This window comes from Ursus arctos, unplaced genomic scaffold (genome assembly GCF_023065955.2).
Source record: "Ursus arctos isolate Adak ecotype North America unplaced genomic scaffold, UrsArc2.0 scaffold_9, whole genome shotgun sequence".
Taxonomy (NCBI): Eukaryota; Metazoa; Chordata; class Mammalia; order Carnivora; family Ursidae; genus Ursus; species Ursus arctos.
Window position 1 is genome coordinate 6,454,955 of NW_026623111.1, and position 23,108 is coordinate 6,478,062.

The 23,108-nt window shown below is 48.7% G+C and overlaps 1 protein-coding gene across 1 annotated transcript in view; it reads left to right on the forward strand.

Annotated features, from left to right (window-relative positions):
* Positions 1–410: 410 nt before the first annotated feature.
* Positions 411–23,108, forward strand: part of OTOP1 (otopetrin 1) — a 28,039-nt gene continuing 5,341 nt past the window's right edge. Inside the window, exons 1-4 of the mRNA XM_026514400.2 lie at positions 411–783; positions 11,852–11,988; positions 15,815–15,873; positions 21,008–21,138. Coding sequence (XP_026370185.1) covers positions 411–783; positions 11,852–11,988; positions 15,815–15,873; positions 21,008–21,138 — 700 coding nt within the window. The remainder of the gene's footprint in view (positions 784–11,851; positions 11,989–15,814; positions 15,874–21,007; positions 21,139–23,108) is intronic.

The window sequence follows — 23,108 nt, forward strand, 5'->3', positions numbered from 1 at the left end:
CAGGAGGGCAGGGCGCGGGCAGGGGAGCAGGAGGACTCGCGGACGTCGCAGGAGGGCTGGCCCGGGTCCCAGGCGTCAGGGGCGGGGAGCGGTCCGCGTGGGTCGCGGAGTGGGCGGGAGCGCTGCACCGGGCTTTGCGGAGTCGGGGGCAGTGGGCAGTGCGCGTTCAGGAGCGCAAGGACGAAGCCGGGGTCAGCGCGGGTCAGCGGGTGGGGGACGGTGGTCAGCGGACCGGTGTGCACCTTGACCGAGGGCAGGGGGGCAGAAGCGGGACGGGCAGGGGTCGGCGAGGATCGGGAGAGGGGGGCTGCTTGGCAGAGAGCGTCAGGGCGAGGGCAGGGGTCGGAGCAGCAGGTGGGGGCCGGGCCGGAGCGGCTCTCGGAACCAGAGTCCGGGCGGGTCACCGCACGATGCCCGAGGGCCAGGGGGCGCCCGCCTCTCCCCAGGCGGCTCGCAGCGCCCCGGGCAGGGGGTCGTCGGGTCCGGCGGGGTCCCCGGAGTCCGCGGGCCGTCGGCGGGGCGCCGTCCGCGCCAGCGTGCCGCAGAAGCTGGCGGAGGCGCTGAGCAGCCAGTACGGGCTGATCGTGTTCGTGGCGGGGCTGCTGCTCCTGCTGGCCTGGGCCGTGCACGCCTCGGGCGTGGGCAAGAGCGCCCTGCTCTGCTTCCTCACGGCGCTCATGCTGCTGCAGCTGCTCTGGATGCTGTGGTACGTGGTCCGCAGCTCCGCGCACCGCCGCCTCATCCGCCCCAAGGACACGCACGCCGGCGCGCGCTGGCTCCGCGGTGAGTCTCCCGGCAGCGCGTCGGGCTCTCCCCTCCTCCCTCCTTCTCTCTTTCTCGCCGTTAAGCCTGGTTTGGTGCAGTAGCCTCCACTCCCTGCCCTCGGGCTCTTGTCACACGTTCCGTCTGCAGCTACAAACCTGTTCCCGTCTCTCCTTGGCCCAAATTCCCGCAGCGGCTCCCCGACCCCACGAGGGAGACCACGCTCCCTACCCTGGCCTTCCTGGCCTTCTAAGACCAGTCCCCAGAGGGCCTCCCGTTTTATCCTCTCCTTTGCCCTCCTTCTGTGCTCCAGTCTGAAAGGCTTTTAGTTCCCGGGTGCAAGGTTTCCTAGCTCCAGGCCTTTGCATATTCTGTTCCTTCCTCCTGCAGCACCTTCCCCTCGCCCTGCTTTCCAAGACAGGGCTCAGGCCTCACTCGGTCCTCCCCTGCGATGCCTCTCTGATTCCCCCTGCTCTTTGTGGTGCTGACCCCACTCCTCCACCCCTCACGGTGCCCTGGGTAGTTGATACTTCTGTCCCCTCCCCCCACTCCCCCAGGGGAGCTCTGTGGTGCTCCTCTCTTATTCCTAGAGCCAGCTCCGGGTCTGGGGTAGAGTAGATCCTAAGAGCAGGTACGAGCATGCAGTTGGGACCAATGGAGTCATGGAGAACTGGGTCAACACTGGGACAGTGGAGGGTAGAAGCACTTGCTAGGTACTCACAACAGACTGACTGAAACATTGTCAAGATGGAAGGTTCTCCTCTGTCAGGAGTGTCTCTGCTCTTGAAAGGGAGACAAACATGGTGGAGTCCAGGGGAGGAGGGAGTCGAGAGTGTGTGGTGGAGAAAGCGGCTCTCTGAGAAAGGCTGGGTTCATCTCAGTCTGGGTTCATCACACGTCTCTACCTGAATTCTCTAGAGGTCTGAATTTAAATCTCCCTTTCCTTGTCCTTGCATGACCTTGGGCATGTGACTCGATCTGCTCACCCTCTGAGTTTCCACAGAGGGAGAGTGACTGCTGGCTGGGTGCCCAGCGCACATCCGTTCCCCTTCCCACCTACACCCCTACAAAGGTCCGGCTGGGGGCCACCTTCCCCACCCCGCCTGGCGGGAGCTACTCCTCCCTCCCACCCGCTTCCATGTCTCTGTCTGTGGAGAGTGTTTCGCTCCTTGTCAGCTTCCACCTTGTATCATGACTCCTTGGATCTGGAGGAGATTTTGGGTTCTTAGGCTCAGAGACTGTGTCTAGTTCACCTTGCCTTCGGAAAAACTGGCCACAACTCTGGGCTGGCCCAAATTCCTGTTCTGAAAACAGTTGTTTTAGGGAGGTTCATGGTTTTGTGACTGAATGGCGGGGAACCCGGCACCATATCAAACACACAAACAGGGGGCGCCTGGATGGTTCCATTGGTTAAGCGTCTGCCTCGGGCTCAGCTCATGATCCCAGGGTCCTGGGATCAAGTCCCACGTCAGGCTCCCTGCTCAGTGGGAGTCTGCTTCTCCCCCTGCCCCACTCATGCTCTCTCTTAAATAAATAAATAAAAATCTTAAAAAAAAAAAACAATAGGCATGAGATGTTGCTTCGTGGAGTGGGATTTACACAGGCTAAAAGCTGTTACACACACAGGTTTTTGACCTCTGCTTTCCTATAGTGGAAGGATCCCTTCTTTGTCCCTTCCTCACTTCCTTTCTCCTCCATCCTTCTTCCCTTCCTCCTTCCTCCCTCCTGCTCCATTAGTTCCTTTCTCCTTCACTCCTCCCCATTCCCTTCTCCCGCTATCCTTGCCCCTTCCCTCCTCCACCCCTCCCTCCCCTGCTCTTCCTCTCTCTCTTCCTCCTCTCTCTCCCTCTTTCCAGGAAGACTCCAAGCATTGGGATCCGAGTCAGTGGGTGAATAGTGGTACCAGTTCCCAAGATTAGGAAGGCAGAGGGAGGAGCACTGGTGGGGACGCAGGATCAAGTTTCCTCTCATGGGCATGTTACTTTGGAGATATCTGTTGGACACGAAGTAGTGATAGAATGAATGTGGCAATATAGTGAGAGCACATAGTAGGTGTTCAGTAAATGGTGGCTGTTTAAACAATCATGATAACATAACCATTCGAATGAGGTATGTGGATAATGGAAATAGTGCTGGCCCTGGAGGTTTGGCTCCATGTTCCAGCTCGAGGAACTTCACCTTCTGAGTCCCTGCTTCCTCATCAGTAAAATGAGAATCCCAGTTGCTTTTCAGGGAAGAGCTGGGAGAGCCGCATCAGGTGAACACAGTTTGCAAAGCACTATGATCCCTGTAAATGAGCTGTATTTCATCAAAGAAGCCAGAGGCTAATTGTCCAGAGAGGAAAGAACGTTGGGGTGCCAAGGGAACGCTTCAGCCCCAGCTAGGGCTGAGGTTTTCCCTGGAAGCATAGCTGGAAAGACAGGTTTGACTTAGCTCTGGCTTCTGTGACAGCCTTAGAAGTCTGGGGCTCTGAGAAAGAGCCAGCCTGTGGAATTCGGGGCACTAACAGTTTCCAGAGAAAGTTTCTGGGTCTTGGTATGGGCTGTGAGGCATTTCTTTGAGCAGAAAATATTCTGTTCCACCTACTGGGTGTGAGAAAGTGAAAACTTCCTTTGGAACAAAAAATATTGACCTATTAAAAATGTTAGTAGAAGTGATGGATTATTAGTCCAGCTCCTCTGTTTGCTAAGGAAGGAGACTGATTTTTTTATTTTCTGGAAGGAACGACAGCAGCCTGGATATCTTGTGCCAGCCCCGTGGGCGCGGTGACACGCAAGCCCATGGAATAGCTGGGTCGTCTGGTGAATTACCAGGGTCCTGTTTCTGGTCTGTTTCTAGCCCCTTAAAAGACTGCAGTGGCTCACCTCCCAGTGGTAGGATTTCATTGTTGTTACTGCTCTGTGTCAAGCCCAGCGAAGTGTTATTATTTTTTTTTTAATTTTTTTAAATGATTTTTTATTATATTATGTTAGTCACCATACAGTATATCCCCGGTTTCCGATGTAAAGCTCGATGATTCATTAGTTGCGTATAACACCCAGTGCACCATGCAATACGTGCCCTCCTTACTACCCATCACCAGCCTATCCCATTCCCCCACCCCCCTCCCCTTTGAGGCCCTCAGTTTGTCCAGTGAAGTGTTATTAACACAAACTTATGGGAACAACGCCAATAAGAATAACAGGTGTTTATCAAGAAACTTCAGAATGCACGTAAGTTAGAAGCATTGTCTCAATTATTTGTCACAGTGATTTTTTTAATGCTTGTGAGTAATCACCCCCAAATTTACTCCTTTTATAAGATCAGATTTTTACGTAGTACTTTTTCCTTAGAATGAGACACACCCATATGATACATTACACCGCTGTCTAGCATGCCAGCCCTGGAACTGGGCACAGCACTATGCTCATTGTCCCTTAAGGGACTGGAAGTGAAGGGGCAGAGGTGAGCTGCTTATGTGAGACCAGCCTAGGGGTGGTGGCTGTAGACATAAATGTCGGGAACATGATGACGGGTTTGGGAAACAGGCTGTCCCCCCCGTAAGTAAGTGAAGGTCGGTAAAAGAGATGGGTCCACGTGTGTGTGTGTGAAGAGGGCAGAGAGAAACAAAGGGGGACGAGGGGAAGGGCAAAAGCTACATGTAGGACACAGAGATGCAACAGTCTGGACCCTCGGGGGGTCCCACAATCTGGAAGTGCAGTCACAACTCCCGAGAAACCACCAGGGATGACGCCAGGATCGCAGAACCATGGATGCCATCACGGGGGAGCTGTCGGGTGGGTCCCGGGGATCGCACCCACCCTGCTGACTTTGCAGCAGGTGCAAGCTCATGAACAGCGGTCTGGACTTCACTTTGCTGTCCCTGCTCAGAATGCACGTTCACCTTAATTTCACAGCCTCATTCTTCTGCAGACATAGCGTCTCTCCACACACTCCTTGTTGTCTCTGCCACAGGGAGAGCAAGCCCCACATCAGTGTGTCCCAGACATTCTTCCTTCTTCTTTTTAAAATAGCTTTATTGAGATAAACTCCGTATGCTCTACAATTCGCCCATTTGAAGTGCAGGAGTCAAAGGTTTGTAGTCTATTCACAGAGAAGTGGAACCAGACCCGCTGTCAGTTGGAGAACACTTCAACCATCTCGAAAAGAAGCCCTGACCCCTTTAACTGTCATCCCCTCGACCTCTAACGCCCCCCTGGCCCTCGGCCATCACTCGTCCACTTCCTGTCTCTGGATTTGTCCAGTCCGGACATTTCCTCCGGATGGAATCACGTGGTCTGTCATCTGTGTGACTGGCTTCTTTCACTCAGCAGGTTTCAATATCACATGTTTTCAGCTTCACAGCCACTCTCGAGGTGGGTGTCATCACCCCCATTTACCAGCCCCGGAAGCTGGGTTTCAGGAGGAGGGCTGAGCTCCCCATCACCGGACATGTTTGAACAGAGTGAGAAAGAGAAGAGGGCTGAGCTCCTTGCTTCAAGGCAGATGACATGATATCAGCAGGTGTCAGAGGAGGCAAAAGTCTCTTTCCTTTTTGCTTTCTGTCTTCTTCATTGAGCAGAAGGACCTTGGGGACTCGCAGAGAGCAACAGCGAAGGGAGCCGGGTGCACAGCATGGAAACTTTTGTGGTGATTGGGCAGAACTGTTGATCCGGTTTTGTTCGACAGCCTGGGGTGAGCTCCCCGGACTGGCTGGGCTCTGGGGATGGCAGGACCATCAGGTGTGGCCCTGCACGGAGGGATGCGGGAGAGGGAGAGGGCGATGCAGACAGTGAGGGGCCGCAGAGCATGACGGCTAAGAGCACGCCCCCACCCAGCACGTGTAGCTCTACTTCGGCCTCCATTTTCTTGTCTGTAAAATGGGGATGATGATGCCACCGGTCACGGGGTTGTTATGAGACTCAGTGAGTTAATATATAAAATGCTTAGACGTCTCTGACACATAGTAAGAGAAATGTCTGATTATGAAATAAATGATCAGCCTATGATGGGCAAGTGGGGGGCAGAAAAGTAGCCCGACAGTGCAGGCATGGGGATTTACGGAGGAGTCCCCAGAGAAAGGTCTTTTGTTTTCACTGGAGTCCAGAAGAAAAAAAAAAAAACTTAAAAGTCATTAAAAAATGAAAAAAAGAATACACAGAATACATAACAGGGACAGCCAGTGAAGTTGTGGAACAGATCAACATTCAGGGGTTTTTAAGCAATTCCCTCAGGAAGGAGAGCAGCGGTCCCCAAAACCCAGCCTGGGGTCACTGTGAGGGACTCTTGCCTAACTGCATGCTTTTTCTTGCATATTTTTTTTTGGATGAGATTTTTTTTGTCTGATAGAAAATGTAAACACAATGCCAGGAGTTCAGCATCGGTAAGATGATGGGGCTGCCCGAAACGCTGATGCTGGTTTGGCATTCGTTGGAAAGGAAGTCATCCTGCATGTGGGGAGTACCTTGCCCCCCTTTGAGCATCACACGGACACCTGTAGAAGAGGGGGCCCCGGAGAGGAACACAAGGGTGTTGAGTCCAGAGGAGAGAGGATGTAGCAGGGTAGAAAATGAGGCAGCTTCACTCCCATGAGCTCCAGGCCATCCTTTGGTTTCCAGAAAACAGAGTCACTTCTTTAGGGAAGCCTTTCCTGATCCCCTCAGACCACGTGTGGCTCCCAGGTCGTATGTTCTCAGAGGACCCTACATTTTTTTCTTAATCCTCATCAAGCAGGATATTGTGTTGTTCACTTCGTTGGTAACCAGACAGTGGGCTCTCGGAAGCAGAGCCTCTATCTGAATGTGCCCCCCAATATATCCTGAGCCCCCAGCACGGTGCCTGACATGTAACAAGTGGTAGCTGGTATTTACTGAATCATCAAGGGGGACGGATGGACAGATGGACGGATGGATGGATGAGTGAATGCTGACAGAATCTCCAGGGAAGAGATCGGCAGTTCCAGGAGGCTGACCGCAGTTCCCTGTAAGGAAGAACATTCTAATATAAGCTCCAGCCGGTGATGGAAGGGTGTACTTTGAGAGATGGGGAGCCTCCCAGCCCTGGGCACATCCAGATGGAGCCCCATTGGCCGCTAATCATGAGGCACTGGGAAGCTTTCTTGCATAGATGGGGGGTTGTAGACTGACCTTATGGGACCTTCTACATCTAAGAGCCTGTGGTTCAAGATTCCAGACTCCTAGGGGGGACTTGGGTGCCTAACGCACGGGGGGGGGGGGTGTCTCCCTCTGCCAACATGAGACCTTATAGGATTAGTCTCAAGTGATGTGGCTGGGGAACTTTCTAATTGGTTCTAATTCATTAAATTGTTCTTTGTGGTTGAGTGTGAAGATAATGATGAAAGCGTCTGTTTATAGGATTTCCTACATGCTAGGCACTGCTCTAGGTGCTTTTCATATAGTGACTCATTTAATCTCCTTCCTCTACTGCCCTATGAGGGAGGCAATCCGCTTACTCAATTTTTGTCGATAGTCCATTGACATCCAAAATTATATGTTCTCTTTTTGAGGTGTGCAAAGGAATATTATAAAACCAAGTTTATTGGTTATGTGACTTAATTCTTCTGTGCCCTTATGTTCCATCTTCCCAGATCTGTCTAGTTTTGGAATCTTCCATTTTATCTCTTTAAAGTAGCACGTGGAGGGCGCCTGGATGGCTCAGTCAGTTAAGCATCAGATCGGACTTTTCATTTCAGCTCAGGTGGTGATCTCAGAGTTGTGGGATTGAGCCCCACGTCGTGCTCAGCGGGGGTCTACTTGACATTCTTTCTTTCCCTCTCCCTCTGCCCCTCCCCCTACTCACATGCTTGCACTCCCTCTCGCTCTCTCTAAAATAAATAAATAAATCTTAAAAAAATAAGTAGCAAGGTAAAACCTATTTTATTTAGCACACAAGGGACTATTACATCTTCCTCATACATTATATCTTCTGTTTCATGTGTGATGATGAAGGTGAAGGGATTCTTTATCCCATTTATTTCATTTCACTTAAATTCCATACGGTCTGACATCAATAGTGCCATTCCTGCTTTCCCTTCAGTCGCATTGCCTCTTTGTCCACCCCTTGATTTTCTGCCATTGCCAACAAGTGAAAAGTGTGATTCATAAAAGAGATAGAGCTAGGTTTTGGTTTTTTTTTTTTTTGATTCGACATTCCCATCCTTGCTGTCTAATTATTGGGAGATCTAGATCATTCTCATTCACTGTAAGGGTTTATATGCTTGACTTTGCTCCCATTTTTCTTTATGATGATTATAATGATTTCTTTTACATATTGTTCCCCTCATTTTCATTTTGCACACATTTGCTTTCCAGAGCACTCGAACATTTTATTGTGTCTTTCTGTTAAATTAATGACTGTCTTTCCTTTCTTCGTTCTCACAATCAGATGCATATTACTCCGTTCTTATCCGCCCCCCAAAAGAAATACCAAACATTTCCCCCAGCAAGGTACATCGCTGCCTGCTCCAAGATCACCCCACTTACTCTCTGCTCCACTGAGATGAGATCTGTGAAATACATTTGCCTCTCTTTCTTTTATTTTTAATTTTTTATCAAAGGTTTTTATTTATTATTTATTTGAGAGAGATAGAGAGAGAGGGAGAGCGAGAGAGCACAAGCAGGGGGAGCTGCAGAGGCAGAAAGAGAAGCAGACTCCCTGCTGAGCAGGGAGCCCAACAGGCGGCTGGATCCCAGGACCCTGAGATCATGAGCTGAGCCGAAGACAGGTGCTTAACCGACCAAGCCCCCCAGGTGTCCCTCCAGTGGGTTTATCTTTGTCCATTTGAATTTAATTTCTCTTATCGTATTTTTATTTCCTATTAATTTATTTATAATTTATTTATATCTACTGGACTCTTCACCAACCCACCCATCCACCCATCCCTCCTGCCATCTTAGACCCTCTCTCCCTCCCTCCTTCCAGTATACATCCATCATCCTCTCCAATCTTTTGCTAAGTTTATTGCTCACCATTGTTCCCTCTCCTAGTCATCTTCCCCAATATGAGGACTGTCCCCCAGTTCACTGGCTGTTCAGCTAAAGCCCTTTGTCAGATGAATCATGTGGGTGACATCCCCCCTCCTCTACTCTCTGTCTTCCCCACGAGAGTGTTAAACTCACCGACAGCAGACACTTTATTTTATTGCCCCTTTTACACCTCCAGCGGCTAGGACAGGGGCTGGACCACAGTCGGGGCTCAACAAACAGTTGTGGGATGAATTATATTTTGCCCGTCTTCAAATCTCTTTCTGTCTTTCGCCCTGACAAGCAGGCGGCATCTTGGCTGGAAATTGGGTTCTAGAGCTGCAGTCCTTCCCTTGAGGGGGACTCGAGCTGCTCTTCCACTGGCTTCCAGTTTCCCAGGCTGCAGCTGAGAAGTCTGGCGCCAGCTTGCACCTCTATTATATTTTTGCACACACCCCAATTTTATGCAATATTACACATGTGTATTTTTGTTTCTCCGGCAGTCTTGTTTGTTTACCTTTGAGCTCCTGGCAAAATGCCACATGCATAGTAGGAGTCCCCAAAATATTTGTTCTACAAATAAATGGCTGGATAAAGGAAGGAAGGACTTCAACACGGTGAGAAGGCATACGGTGTATTTATCATACCTCTTGAAACGTCAGTGACCGGGATGTTCTAGACCAGTGGTTCTCAAGGCAGGGTCCCAGATCAACGTGTCAGCCCCACCTGGGAACTTGTTAGAGATGCAAATTGTGGGCTCCACCCCAACCTACGGAATCAGAAACTCTGGGGGTGGAGCCCTGCCGGCTCTGTTTTAACAAGCCCTCCAGGTGATTCTGATGCTAGTTCAAGTTTGAGAACCGTGCTGAGGACCCGTCTCATCTTCTAGCTGGGAAAACTGAGGCTAGGAGCAGGGAGGTCACTCGCTTGAACTCACACATGCCATCGGTGGCACAGCCTGGACCAGCGCCCGGGTCCCCAGGGCTACCACCTCTGTTCTTGTCGCACCAGCCGGGCTGCCTCACCTCATCTTGCTATTTCCTCTGTAACCAACACGAGCTGTGCGTTTGTCAAACCATTTCAAAGCCCTCGGATCGAATCTCCACTCTTACTAAGTTTTTTATTTCACTGGGGGCTTTCCAGGATGAAAAAAAAAATGTGACTTAGAGTTGTTTCTATAAGGCTTTGAGCAATGGAAAGGAGCCAGGTGATTGCATTACTTTTCACCGGAGGCTTCTTGGGCTGGAGCTGTAACGTTATAGCTCGGTGTTAGGAGTCTGTCCTCTCTCTCTCACCGCAATGCATGTCACCCACGATCCAGTTTCCTCCCGTTCGTGGGAGAGAACGTGTGAATGGCGGTCAGCGTTGGCTCAGGAGAAGGATTAGGAACTTTGACGTTGATCAAGTCTCCAAAATCACTGTGTTTTTCTTGCTAATATTTTCATTTGTTAACGTTTCCTTTTAATGTATTTTGGATATTCCTTCCCCGTCTTTTTTCATATGCATATCTTTTGTTTGCTTTTATTGTTTGGTCGAAACCATGCCCAATGCACCATCAAAGGAGGGTTCCTTTGTTCACTTTCCCTAGCGTGGGCCCTTTCCATGCCACTATGATGGACCCCCCCTTCCCATCAGTTTTAAAAAAGATATTTTCTATTTTGGAAATTTTTAGATTTATTGAAGAGTTGCAAGGGTTGTACAGAGAGTTCCTGAATACCCGTATGCCCCTTACCTTTATTCTCTCGAGAGCAGGATTTTCAGATTAGAGAACTGAGATTTTTGAGCGTAGCAGTGGCCCTCTTAGATTGATCTTTTTTGGGGGGAGAAGCTTCTAGAGACCTTCTGTTTATTTGGCCAATCTTTATTGAATGTGTATCATTTGTCAGACCCCAGGATATGCATTAGGTGGGAACAATGATAAACAGGACACAATACTGTCTTATTAATTAATTGTGTATATTAATTAATTGTGTTTATCTAATTAATTGCATATTTATACACATACATACATAACATAAAGTTTTCTGACTTAATTGTTCGTAAGTGTAACATTCAGTAGCATTAAGTATGTTGACATTATGACAATGTATATCTGGAAGTCTTTCATCCTGCAAAACTAAAACTCTGTACCCTTTCCGCGACTGGCCATTCTCCCCTCCCCCAGCCCCTGGCACCCAGCACTCTCCTTTCTGTCTCTATTTGATCTTTGGGGGATATACCCACAAGTGGAATTTCTGGATCATGTGGAAATACTGCTTTTAATTTTTTGAGAAACAGCCGTCTGTGTTCCGCAGTGGCTGCACCATTTTCCATTCCCATCAGCAGTGCACACGGGTTCCCACTTCTCCACATCCTTGCCAACATTTGTTATTTATTTTTCAATTCTTTCCTTTCTTTCTCTCACCTTCCCTCCCCCCCCATAGCAGCCATCCTGATAGCTGTGAGGTGATACCTCATTGTGGTTTCGATTGGCATTTCCCGGATGATGAGTGATGTGGGGGATCTTTTCATGTGTTAATTAGCCATTTATATGTCTTTCTTGGAGAAATATCTATTCAACTCCTTGGCTGATTTTTAATTGGTTTTTTTATTGGATGTTGTTGAATTTTAGCTGTTTGTAGACTCTGGATACTAACGCCTTACCAGATACATGGTCTGCAAATATTTTCTTCCCCTTTGTGGGCTGCTAGTGTCCTCTGACACCCAAAAGCTTGTTCATTTTGCCGTAGTCCAATTTATCCATCTTTATTTTGGTTGCTGTGTCTTTGGTGTCATATCCAATAAATCACTGCCCAGCCCAACACTGTAAAAATTTTCCTCTACGTTTTCTCCTACGAGTTTTATAATGTTAGGGTTGACATTCCAGTCTTTGATTTATTTGGAGTTAATTTTCGTACGCAGTGTAAGGTAAGGTAAACTTCATCCTTCTGCGATCGCATAGCCACTCTCCTGGCGCCATTTGTTGAATGACTGCCCTTTCCTCCCCGAATGGTCTTGGCAGCTCGTACAAGTCATTTGACCGTATATGGGAGGCTTTAATGTGGTTGATTTTGAAACGCCATCCGTGCATGTCAACACTTATATGTGTGTGTGTCTATGCTCTCTCCCCCCTCCACCCCCGGATTTAGGTAGTATCACATTGTTTGCGGCCATTACCATCATTCTGGGATGCCTTAAAATTGGGTACTTCGTTGGATTTTCCGAATGCTTATCAGCCACCGAAGGAGTGTTCCCTGTCACACATGCAGTTCATACTCTGTTGCAGGTAAAGCCTACCGTGATTGTTCATGTTGCCTTGGCTTCTGTTGAGTGCATCCCGGGGTGGATGTGAAATGGGATGCGCTGGGGGGGGCAGCATGAAGTGGGCTTGCCTCCTTCTCTGAGGCTCAGTCTTTCAGCTGCTCCACTGTAAAATGGGTCTCTCTGTCCCCTTGGCCGTCTTTGTGGGAATCCTATGAGGTAGAACTGGTAACAGAGAGTCAGGGAATTGTGCCAAGCTTGAGTCTACCAGCAAAGTCTTGTGGGGGGGATATGAATATATTTTATTGAGTTTTATTGAGCTGTAATTCACACACCACACAATTTACCCCTTTCAAGTGTATGAGTCAGTGGTTTGGTATATTCATGGGGTTGTGCAACCATCACCACAATCAATCTTCGAACATTTTCATCACCCCCGAAAGAAACCCTGTGCCATTACGGTCACTCCTCAGGGTCACTGACACACCGTAGTTGGAGATAGGGTCTTTATGGAGGCAATTAAGGTTAAATGACGTCATATGGATGGATCTGATCCAATAGAGTTGGTTTCTTTATAAGAGGAGGGGATTAGGACACAGACTCACAGAGAAGGAAGACCATGTGAGGACGCTGGAGGAAGACGGCCAGCCACAAGCCAGAGGGGGAGGCCTCAGGAGAAACCGAGCCTGCTCACACCTTGATTTTGGACTCTGGTCTCTTGGACGGTGAGCAAATAAATTTTTGTGGTTTTAAGCCACCCAATCTGTGGTGTTTTGTCCTGGAAGCACTGACAATTCATTTACTGGCTATTTATTTCAGGGGAGTCAAATCCCATGGTGACAGAGTCTTATAGTGATACCAGTGACAATGTGGAGAGCCCAGTGAGACCAGAAAGAATTAACTTCCCTTCCTCCCTCCTGTCTTTCCTGCCTTCCTGCCTTCTCTCTGAATCCAGCAAATACTGTTCCCAGGACTGGGAGTGCAAGGGTGAAGAACTGTGTTCTGAGCCCTATGGAGGTGTCAGTCAGATGGGGAGAAATTCATAAACACAGACAGTGACAACGTGGGGGCTCGATGCTTTGACCGAAGTCCCCCAGTGATGCAAGAGCACCAGGGAGAACTCTCGCCAGCTTTGGGGTGAGGGGTGGTGTTTGCCAGGAAGAGCCCCAGAGCTGTCAATGAGAGAGGGGTGTGGTGTGTCAGAGACATTAAAAGAGGACATTTGGGGGTTGTGTGGTCTTCCCACATGACGGGGAGAAGATGTGTGGGTCTGTGTGGGGAGGCGGGCTGGGGCGATGGGCACAGACAGAGCCATGGTTTGGTGGAGGGCTTATGGGCACAGACTCTGGTCAGACGACCTGTCTCTGGCTCATACCAGCAATGTGAGCTCTGGCAAATTGCTTAACCTCTCTGGGCCTCACGAGTCTCACCTGGAAAGGGCCTAGTTCTTTGGGTTGTTGTGAGGATTAAAAGTGTGACTGTGTATAAAGCACTTTGCACTGAGCACTGGGTGTTATACGCGAATAGTGAATCATGGAACATTGCATCAAAAACTGGGGATGTACTGTATGGTGACTAATATAACAAAATAAAAATTCTTTAAAAAAAACCCCAAAAAACCCCCCACAACCAACCAAACAAACAAAACACTTTGCAGTGAGCACTGGGTCAAGGCTGACAGCCACTCAGGAGCTTGAACTTGATCCCGAGGGCAATGGGGAGCCATTGAAGGCTTTAGGCAGAGGAATGACCTAAACAGATGTGAGTTTTCAAAATATCACTCTGCACTTCGTGGGTTGCAGGTCTCTATCTTCCTAATTTAAGGCCTTTTATCAGCCAGTTCATCAAGTGTTCTGTACCTAGTGGTCACTAACTACATGCCTTCGCTACACTAGATGACTGGGGAATGAAAGACAGCATTTTGAAAACAATATGGTATTTATTTTAAAATTGTGCTAACGTACGTATAACAACATTTGCTGTCATAGCTGCAGTTCAGGAGTGTTACGTGTATTTACACGATTGTGCAACCCATCTCCAGAGCTCTTTCATCTTGCAAAATTAAAACTCCATCCCCATCAGACACTAACTACTGATTCCTTCCTCCCCAGTCCCTGGCACCCACTAATCTATTTCCTGTCTCTATGAATTTGACCACTCGAGGTACCCCCAAATAAGGGGAAATCATATAGTATTTGTCCTCTTGTGACCGGCTTTGTTTCCCTGACCTTCTTGTCTTCAAGCTCCGTCCATGTTGTAGCATGCATCAGGATTTCCTTCCTGTTAAAGGCTGAGCAATATTCCATCGTATGGATGGACCACATTCTGTTTATTCCTCCATCGATGGACACCTGGGTCGCTTTCACCTTTTGGCTCTTAATGTTGCTGTAAACATGGGTGTACAAATATCTTTTTGAGACCCTGCTTTCAATTCCATTGGATGTACACCCAGAAGTGGGATTGCTGGATTACACGGTAATTAAAAGATATTGATTTTAAAAAATATAATTGGACAGAAAAAATTGGAAAAGAGAATAACGATGTATCTGTAAGCCCATTAACTGAAACATTTGTTGCTGTTTTTGTGTTCTCTCCCTTCCTCGTACTCCACTGTACCTTCTTGTAGAAGTTTCTACAGAGAAGGGACAGAATTTTCTATTCTAAAGTTTCACTTAAAAAATTACAAACTTTTTTGTATTGCTATGTAGTCTTTATGAAAGTATCGATGAAGTAGGACCTTGGAAATCACTGAGAAATCCTTTTACTGAACTGCTTCCCCATCGTTGGGCTGAATGTCATCACCACCAGGAGCCACTGCTCTCTGTGTCTTAAGTTGCCAGATGTTTCAGGACCGTGCCCTGAAAGTGTTTTCAGAGCTGGCCAGTAAGTCTTAGGTAAAACAATGTGGAAGAGAGAGGATGTGTTAGTGAATTTTCTTCTGTGTTATCTGATTTTCTTTTGATAGCACTTAATTGCGCAATGAAGATTGAATGAGACAAATTTATAAAGTGTCCAGCAGTGTTTGGTATGTGACAGGTGCTCAGTGTGTGTTTGTGTGTGAAATAAAGCCCAAAATGTTTTGGGAGCTCAAATAATAGCAGACACGTAGGAGGCGATCAGTCAGTGCCAGCGAGCGAGTAGGTTGCCCGTGGAGAGCGTGGACTGAAAACGCGCCCACTCCAAGCACCGTTCTAAGTACCTGACGTGGGTGAGCTTGTTTGACTGATCACAATACTCTTCAAGGCAGGTTCCGTTATCATCCCCGTTGCATGGAAGGGGAAACACCTGGAGACAGGTACCCCAGCTTGCCCAGGGATTCGTGCACAGGTCCCACACCAGCCTCCCCCACCGGTCCTTGCCCTGTGCTGTGGCTCGTGGCTGCGTGGGCAGGGCCCTGGGTGGCGCATGGCACACGGGGAAATGAAGGACCAGTCTGAATCAATCTGCGTGCAAAATTCGGTTTCAGGCCACTGGTGTAGGAACTGTTCAGTGGATAGGTCTTAGAGGGAGCTAAGACAGGTGATAGAATCAGGATAACGGGGATCATGGCAGGCAGGCTGTCGCTCCCCGAGCCCCATCCCCTCTGACAGCTTCAACCTGTCCTGGCTGCTCTTCCTCCCAAGCCTGGAAGCCTCACTCGGTTATCACCCCCAGGCTCCCGGAGGAGCACAGTCCCCGCTGGGGGATGGCACTGCCACCTGAGATGAACCAGGCGACTTGGCACACTTGGGATGGGAGGTCACTGATGCCCCCAATATCTCCCCATTCTGTTTCTGCAAGTTTCATAGCTTCTCAGCGTGCAAATATAATGATGGTTTTCACCGATGCCTCTTTCTTGTTTTATTTCCTAGGTGTATTTTCTTTGGGGGCACGCAAAGGATGTCATCCAGTCTTTCAAAACACTGGAAAGGTAAAAATCATGGGAATTGCTTCACTGTTGAATTTGGAGTATGTGTGGAATAGACTCATCACGGCCATCGTGCTTGGGTTGTAAATATGAGACCAACTCTCTCCTCCCTCCCGACGAGCAAAGCCCTCACTTGTGGCCTGGGGAGGAGACCCTGCACCATCCGCCTCTTCCTGGGGGCAGCCCTGGAAGTAGGATGATGTGGGTTTCAATTCTCACGCTGCCATCTGAGACACTTTCCTTTATGATCCTCAGTTTTCCTCATCTGTAAAATAATAGCAGAGCCAATCTCTGAGTTGGGGTTGGGGGGGTGGCCACAGGTTCCATCATGTTAGGAGACATTCCTCAGTTCCCCGGAGTGCAAGTGGCAGGCCTGGGATTTCTGTCCCAGGTTGTCCTATTTTTTAAAAAAGTTTATTTATTTGAGAGAGAGCATGAAAGGAGAGGGTCAGAGGGAGAAGCAGACTCCCTGCTGAGCAGGGAGCCCCATGTGGGACTCGATACCGGGACTCCGGGATCATGACCTGAGCTGAAGGCAATCGCTTAAACGACTGAGCCACTCAGGTGCCCTCAGGTTGTCCCATCTTGTATGCTGCAGAGCAAGGAGTGTGTCTGCTCTGCTCTTCCTCCCCCCTGGCGAGGCTGGACTACACTCCCAGCCCCAGGACAACACTCGTGGTTTGTTCTGGGGAGTGAGTTTCACTTCATCTACTGTACAGATGCTCTTTAAGGACTGTTCTTTTTTAACTGATGAGACTTGTTAAGATCTGGTAGGATCTAAGGGTCACCTTAATGCCAGTGTTATGGACTGAATGTTTGTGTTTCCCCCAAATTCATCTGTTGAAGCCTTACCTTTCAATGTGATGGTTTGGGGAGGCAGGACGTTGGGAGGGTAATTAGGTTTAGATGAGGTCCTGAGGGCGGGGCCCCTATCATGGGATCAGTGCAGTTATAGGAAGAGATGCCAGAGATCTCTGTGTCTCTCCCTGCACACCCAGAAGACTGGCCATGTGAGGGCACAGGGACAGAGCTCTCACCAAAACCCACCTGCTGGCACCTTGACCCCCGACTTCCAGTCTGCCGAACCACGAGAAATAACTGAGTTCGGTTATAGCAGCAAGAGCTAAGATGCCCGCCACCCAGCAGTAACCACTGTTAAGGTTATGATCTGCTTCCTGCCAGTCTTTTTCCACGAATAGATATCATTTTTATTCCTTTTTTTCTTTTTCTTCTTGCTCGGCTATTTCTTTTCATTTTATTGTTCTCCTGTCCTCCCATCCGTGTTTGTCTACACCATGGGCTCTCCAGCCTGCCCAGCACGCCACTACCAGAGTTGGTCTCACCAGCGCCCCGCTGTGTTGGTCTGGGATGCATGAACCACTGAAGCGTACGGTGCTCACGGTTCCAGAGGCTGGAAGTCCAAGATCAAGGTGGCAGCAGGGCTGGTTTCGGTGGCCTGAAGACACCTGTCTTCTTGCGGTGGCTTCACAGGTCTTGCCTCTATGCTCATGGAGAGAAATTGAGCTCTGCTGTCTCTTCCTCCTCTTAAAAGGACCCCAGTCCTACTGGATTAGGATCCCACCGTTATGACCTCACTTACCCTTGATTACCCCCTTAGAGACTCTATCTCCAAATATAGTCACATCGGGGGTCGGGGCTTCAGCAGAGGAAGTTCGAGCGGACACAAGCCAGTCCATGGACCCTGGTGTTGAACGTTTAATCTTTCTGAACATTTTGTTGCTATTATAAGTCATACTGTGATGAATATCTTTGGTCAAATATATTTTTGAACATCTCTGATGATTTGCTTGGGTTAAATTCCTAGAAATGGAATCATTTGGGGTACAGGGCAAGAGGTTTTCAACGATGAGCATTGAGCATCTCATCTGTACCCAGAAACTCCCGGCTGAGTGGAGTAGATTTGCCCCAGTAGAAAGCCCTTTCTTTTATGTATGTTACTCGTGAGGACGTCTCTCATACTCACCCTATCACTTAGAGGCCATCTGATCATGAGCCCATGCGGCAGATGAGAAAACTGAGGCTCTGATTGTTGCCTTTAAGTCCACTGCCATTTCCAGTGTCACTGTGACCGCAGTGGCCCCCTGGCTTTGCTGGTGGGGTCTCTCTCTTTGCTTTTGTCACTTATGTAATAACAGCCTCAGGACATTGAGCCCGTTTCCCTCCAGGCACAAAAGGTCTTTGGCTTTGCTTCCCACGTCCTCGCTGCCCAGACATCGGCCACCAGCCACATGTGGCTACTGAGCCTTTGAGCTGCGGCTGCTTCCAACCCAGATGTGCGGGAAATATACAATACACACCAGATTTCGGAGACTAGAATGACAAACAGAATGTAAAATATCTCACTGATAATTTTTGTTGGTATTGATTATATGTTGACCTCATAGCGTATTTGATAGATTGGGTTTCAGAGGAAATTATCCTGACCATTTTCACCTGTTCCTTGTCTTACCACTTTTAAAAACGTGGTGGCAAGAAAATCTAAAATCACGCATGTGGCTCACATCTGTGTCTTGCACCATCAGTGTCTGGACAGCACTGCTCTAGGCCTTGCACCCAGACACTTACCACCCGGATCTGCCATCTGGGGGAACTCCAAGGGATGGGACATGGTGCTGTGCTTGTTGAATGACTGGACACAAGCCTCTCCCTGTCTTGGGGCCCCTTTGCTAATCCGGACAGAGAGAGGCTTGAACAAGATGGGCAGAGAGCTTGATTTAATCAGTGTTGTTTGTAGGGTGAAGTGTTAAAACATTTTTGAGTTACTCGCCACCTTCAGGTTTTGGATTCAGAATTCTCTAGAAAAATGGGAAGATTTGGCAATCCCAAATGTGCATGCAACAAAGGGCTTGAGCCGAGTGGGGGCTGTTCCCTGAGTTTGCTGCAGACCCCACCACTCCCTAATGTGGCCCAGAGCTGCTTTCCTCATTCACGTTTCCTGCCAGGCCCTGAAGGTTTCAGAATTTACCACTGCTGGACTTGCTGTTTTTTTCTGGTCTTTTGAGCCAATATTCCACTGTCCCATGCTTTTAGTATGTCCTGGGACTTTTCTCCTGATCTAAGAACTTGTTTGAGTCCTTTTCTCTTCCCCAGGGTGAGGTTTAGAGGAACAGGAGTTCTGCAAGCAGAGCTGAGAACATAAACTGAGATTAGAAGTGGCTCATGGAAGCCTTGTCTTTGTTGTGGTCTCGGGCTATCAGCCCCAAGTATGAGAAAGGCAGCCTGGCATGAGGAAGTGATGTCTGCCTTTAGTTTGCAGGACAATTTCCAGGTCAGACCAGCAGGAGGCTGCCAGCTCACGGGGAGCTTGCATGGCACGCCAGGCTCCGGCTGCAGGTGGTACGGACATTATCTCATCGGGTTCAGTGAGCCTGGGATTGGACAGTGCCGTTTGGCCCAGGAAAGAGGAGAAGAAAAGGGAGCTATGTGCATTATAAGTAAAAGAAAAGGCAGCCAGCCCGAGGCAAACAGCATTGTCTGCGTTTGTCCAAGGATCTGTCCAGTGCCTCCCAGATGCCCGGGGCAGGGTGGCCACAATCTATAGAGCTGGGCAAGCACAGCGGTGAGCAGATGGACAAACACCTGTTTCCTTCTCCACGTGTGTCTGGTCATTCTGCAGCTGTCCAAGGAAGCCAGGGTTCAAACGAGGGAAGTTTGGCTTGCAGCCACTTGTGGGAGCCCCAGAGGGGTCGGCTGGGGTGAAAACTCAGAGGAGAGGAAAGGGCAGGGTTGAGGACCCAATTGTACCAGTTTTCCTGCGGGCAGATGGTGGACAAACATACTCTTGGTTAGACGGGTCAGAGCGCGCTTCCTCTGGGGCCTGTGCTCTCTCAGCTCTGCATGCTTCAAGGATGCCTCTCCCAAATCACCAGGATTAGCTGCTTCGGCTACATGCAAGGCCTACTGTTAAGTGCCTGGACACTAGTGTGCATACGTCTTAAACCGCAGGCACGGGGAGACTGGAGGTTTTGAGACAGGCTCTGATCCCATTGGAGCCATATTCCCCACAGACCTTTCTTCTGTGCCGGAGTCCAGCGTCCACCTTCCTCTTCATCTTCTTCTTACCAAGAGCCAAGTGGCACTGAGGCAAGGACAGGCCCTGGGGTCAGACTAGAATAGCCCTGCTGCTTACTGGCTCTTCAAACCCCAAGGTAGCTACTGCCTTTGTGACCTCAGCCTAATTCCTGAACCCGAGACTCCAGAAGCCCAACATGTTGCCGCAGAACAGACTCTTTCTATGCTTTTGCTCTGCCATTCTCAGTGGCTTAGTGTTTCATCCCATCCTGTTTGCTTCATGGTTACAAGGTAGCTGCCAGAACGCCAGCCTTCACGTCTGTATTCAAGGCTGGAAATAAAGGGGAGAGGGACAGTGAGTAGGCTTTTCTTATTCTCATCCCTTTCATCATGAAAGCAAAAGCTTTCAGTAGTGCCCAGTGGTCTTGACCTCACATCCCACTGGCCAGAGTGGCCATGCCTAGCTTCAGGGGAGAGCAGAGAGCAAGTCTATGACTTGTTTCAGTTTCCTTAGAGGTAAGTGGCGAGACAGAGGGGGTGGATGATGACCATTGGGTTGGCCAGTCAACAGTAAGGGCGTGCCCAACTCTCCAGATTTCCAGCGCAGCCCTTCATCTTTCCCTCAATGTTCTCTCCTGTTCCCTTCTGGAAGGAGGGTTTGGGGTATGGTGGGGTTGGTGCATGCTTTCATTACGTTTTCCCTCAATGTTCTCTCCTGTTCCCTTCTGGAAGGAAGGGTTTGGGGTATGGTGGGGTTGGTGCGTGCTTTCAGTACGTTTCCATCCCTGGACCCCTGCTTCCAAGACCCAGTTTCTTTTTGTCCCATCGACAATGAGTTGAGTACTGGCAGGTTCAAGATTATGACAGAATGCCAAGACTGTGGTTTTGGAAGTTCCCATGGAACTGCCTGTCCCCTGACAGGGACCCACCCGGAGTCCGAGCTGCCTGGTGAAACCAGAATCATGGCTAAGAAGGAAGGATGCAAGCACGCACGTGTGTGCGTGTGCCCGTGTGAGCGTGCACGCGTGCAATGTCTCCATCTCGCCCCAGAGGCGTGGAGCTCCCCAGGGCTCCATAACGGGGTCCTTGTGCTTGTGCTTTTCAGGTTTGGGGTGATCCACTCGGTGTTCACCAATCTGCTGCTGTGGACCAACGGCGTCCTGAATGAATCAAAGCACCAACTTAACGAGCACAAGGAGCGGCTTATCACGCTGGGCTTCGGGAACATCACAATAGGTGAGTGACGAGAGTTGCCCTGCCCCCATGCTGGGACCTCTTGGAAACCCTCAGAGACCAGAGCGTTCAGAGATGGAGGGGCCGGGTCCACCCAACTCAGCGTTGGCCAGACAATCATCTGTTGTTGAAAATCTTTCAAAACCTCCTCAGTCCCTCATCCTGGCTCCATAAGTAGGATGTGCTGAGCATAATTAATGGTTTCTTCAGTGACTCAGCGCTTGTCAGACCCGAGGTTATCATTTCGGGTACCACTCCTCGCGGTACTGTTTGGTATGGAAGGGAGTGTCTTGTTTACAACTCTGGAAGACTGGCAGCCATTGTGTTTTTAATTAAGCCTCGATTACCAGTTCATTTGACCGAAAGTATAGCTTTAAAATACCCAGAGAAGTCTAAGGGTTGCTGTTAATTGGTTTTACTTTGTTTGAAGTTTTTATTGAACTCCACTGGGCTTGCACTTTCGGCCCATCTTTATCCCCCCTTGATCCTATTTGAGAGCCCGAGGGGCTGGTCAACCTCCCCGCAAAGTTCTGGAGCATTTATGACCTGTCGCTTCTCTCAGAGAGCAGTGGGATGGGGTTGATGGGAATGTGGGGAGGGGAAATGTACCGGGAACCAGATGTCTCAGCTTTGGGTCTTGTTCTCATTATGTACTGGCTGTGTGACTTTTGGAAGCCATTCAACCTCTCTGAGCCTTTCTCCTTGATTTCTTCCTCTGACTTTTGTGTAGTAGCGTACTGGGTTACAAGTGGTGGGAAACTCTTTATGAATTCCAAACGGCAGTGTTCTGCGAAGGTGAGGTGATTTGTGTCCCCACAAAGCTTTCCATTTGATTTTATACCTGGCATATGCAAATCGTAAGCGTAAAGAAAAAAAAAACTACAATAGCACCTACCCGGAAATGCCGTTGCATGCTGTTAATGTTGGCTTATTTCTTTGCAGTATCCTATTTATTTATTTATAGTTAAGATCACGCTATATACAGTCAATCCTTTGTTTGAGAGGCAGAAGTAGAACTTACACTGCAACCCAAATGCACACAGACCTGCGTGTGCACATACGTCATGAAATAATAGCCTTCCCACATCAGAGACACGCACATTTCTGTTGTTACTGACGCCATTCTGTTCCACTCTGCTCTAGTCCATGACAAGTCCATTCTGTTGAAAAAATACATTGGCAGCTACCCGCTAAACTGATTTCACAACTGCGTACTGAGCTGTGATATGCATTTAGAAGATACTGTATATACACTTAATTCTTACTTGTTTCCATTGTTATGTAACATGACTATTTTCCTGTATCATTAAAACACAACTTAATTATAACTTTAATGGCTGCCTACTATTCCATTGTGTGGATGCACCACCATTGGCTTAGCAATTTCTAAGTTGTTGGACACTGACGTGTCCCTCTCTTTCTCTCTGTCATGTGCGTGCACACACAAACACACACGCACACACACAATTTTACCTAATGCTTTGATTAGGTTTTTGACTTGTCCCTTAACATAGATTGGAATTATAGGTCAGAGACTATAGCTGTATTATCTTTAAGGCTTTTGTTACATATTTTATTATTTATTTACAGCATTTTCACTCCTTGTTATGAAATAGTTCTTTTTTTAATTTAAATTCAATTAGCCAACCTATAGTACATCATTAGTTTCAGAGGTAGAGTTTAATGATTCATCAGTTGCGTATAACAGCCAGTGCTCATCTCATCACGTGTCCTCCTTAATGCCCATCACCCAGTTTGAAATAGTTCTTAATACCCTTGCCACGTGCCTTCCGCAAAGTGGCGGCCACTCGTGAGCCGATGTTGGTGTTTGACGGTGCCTGTCTCGCACCACGCTTGAAAGTATAAAATGTTCTCAGGAGCAAAATCTTTGCTAATGAGAAGGGGCATTTTCCCTCACAAAGTTATTTTTTTAAAACAATAATTTAGGGGCGCCTGGGTGGCTCAGTTGGTTA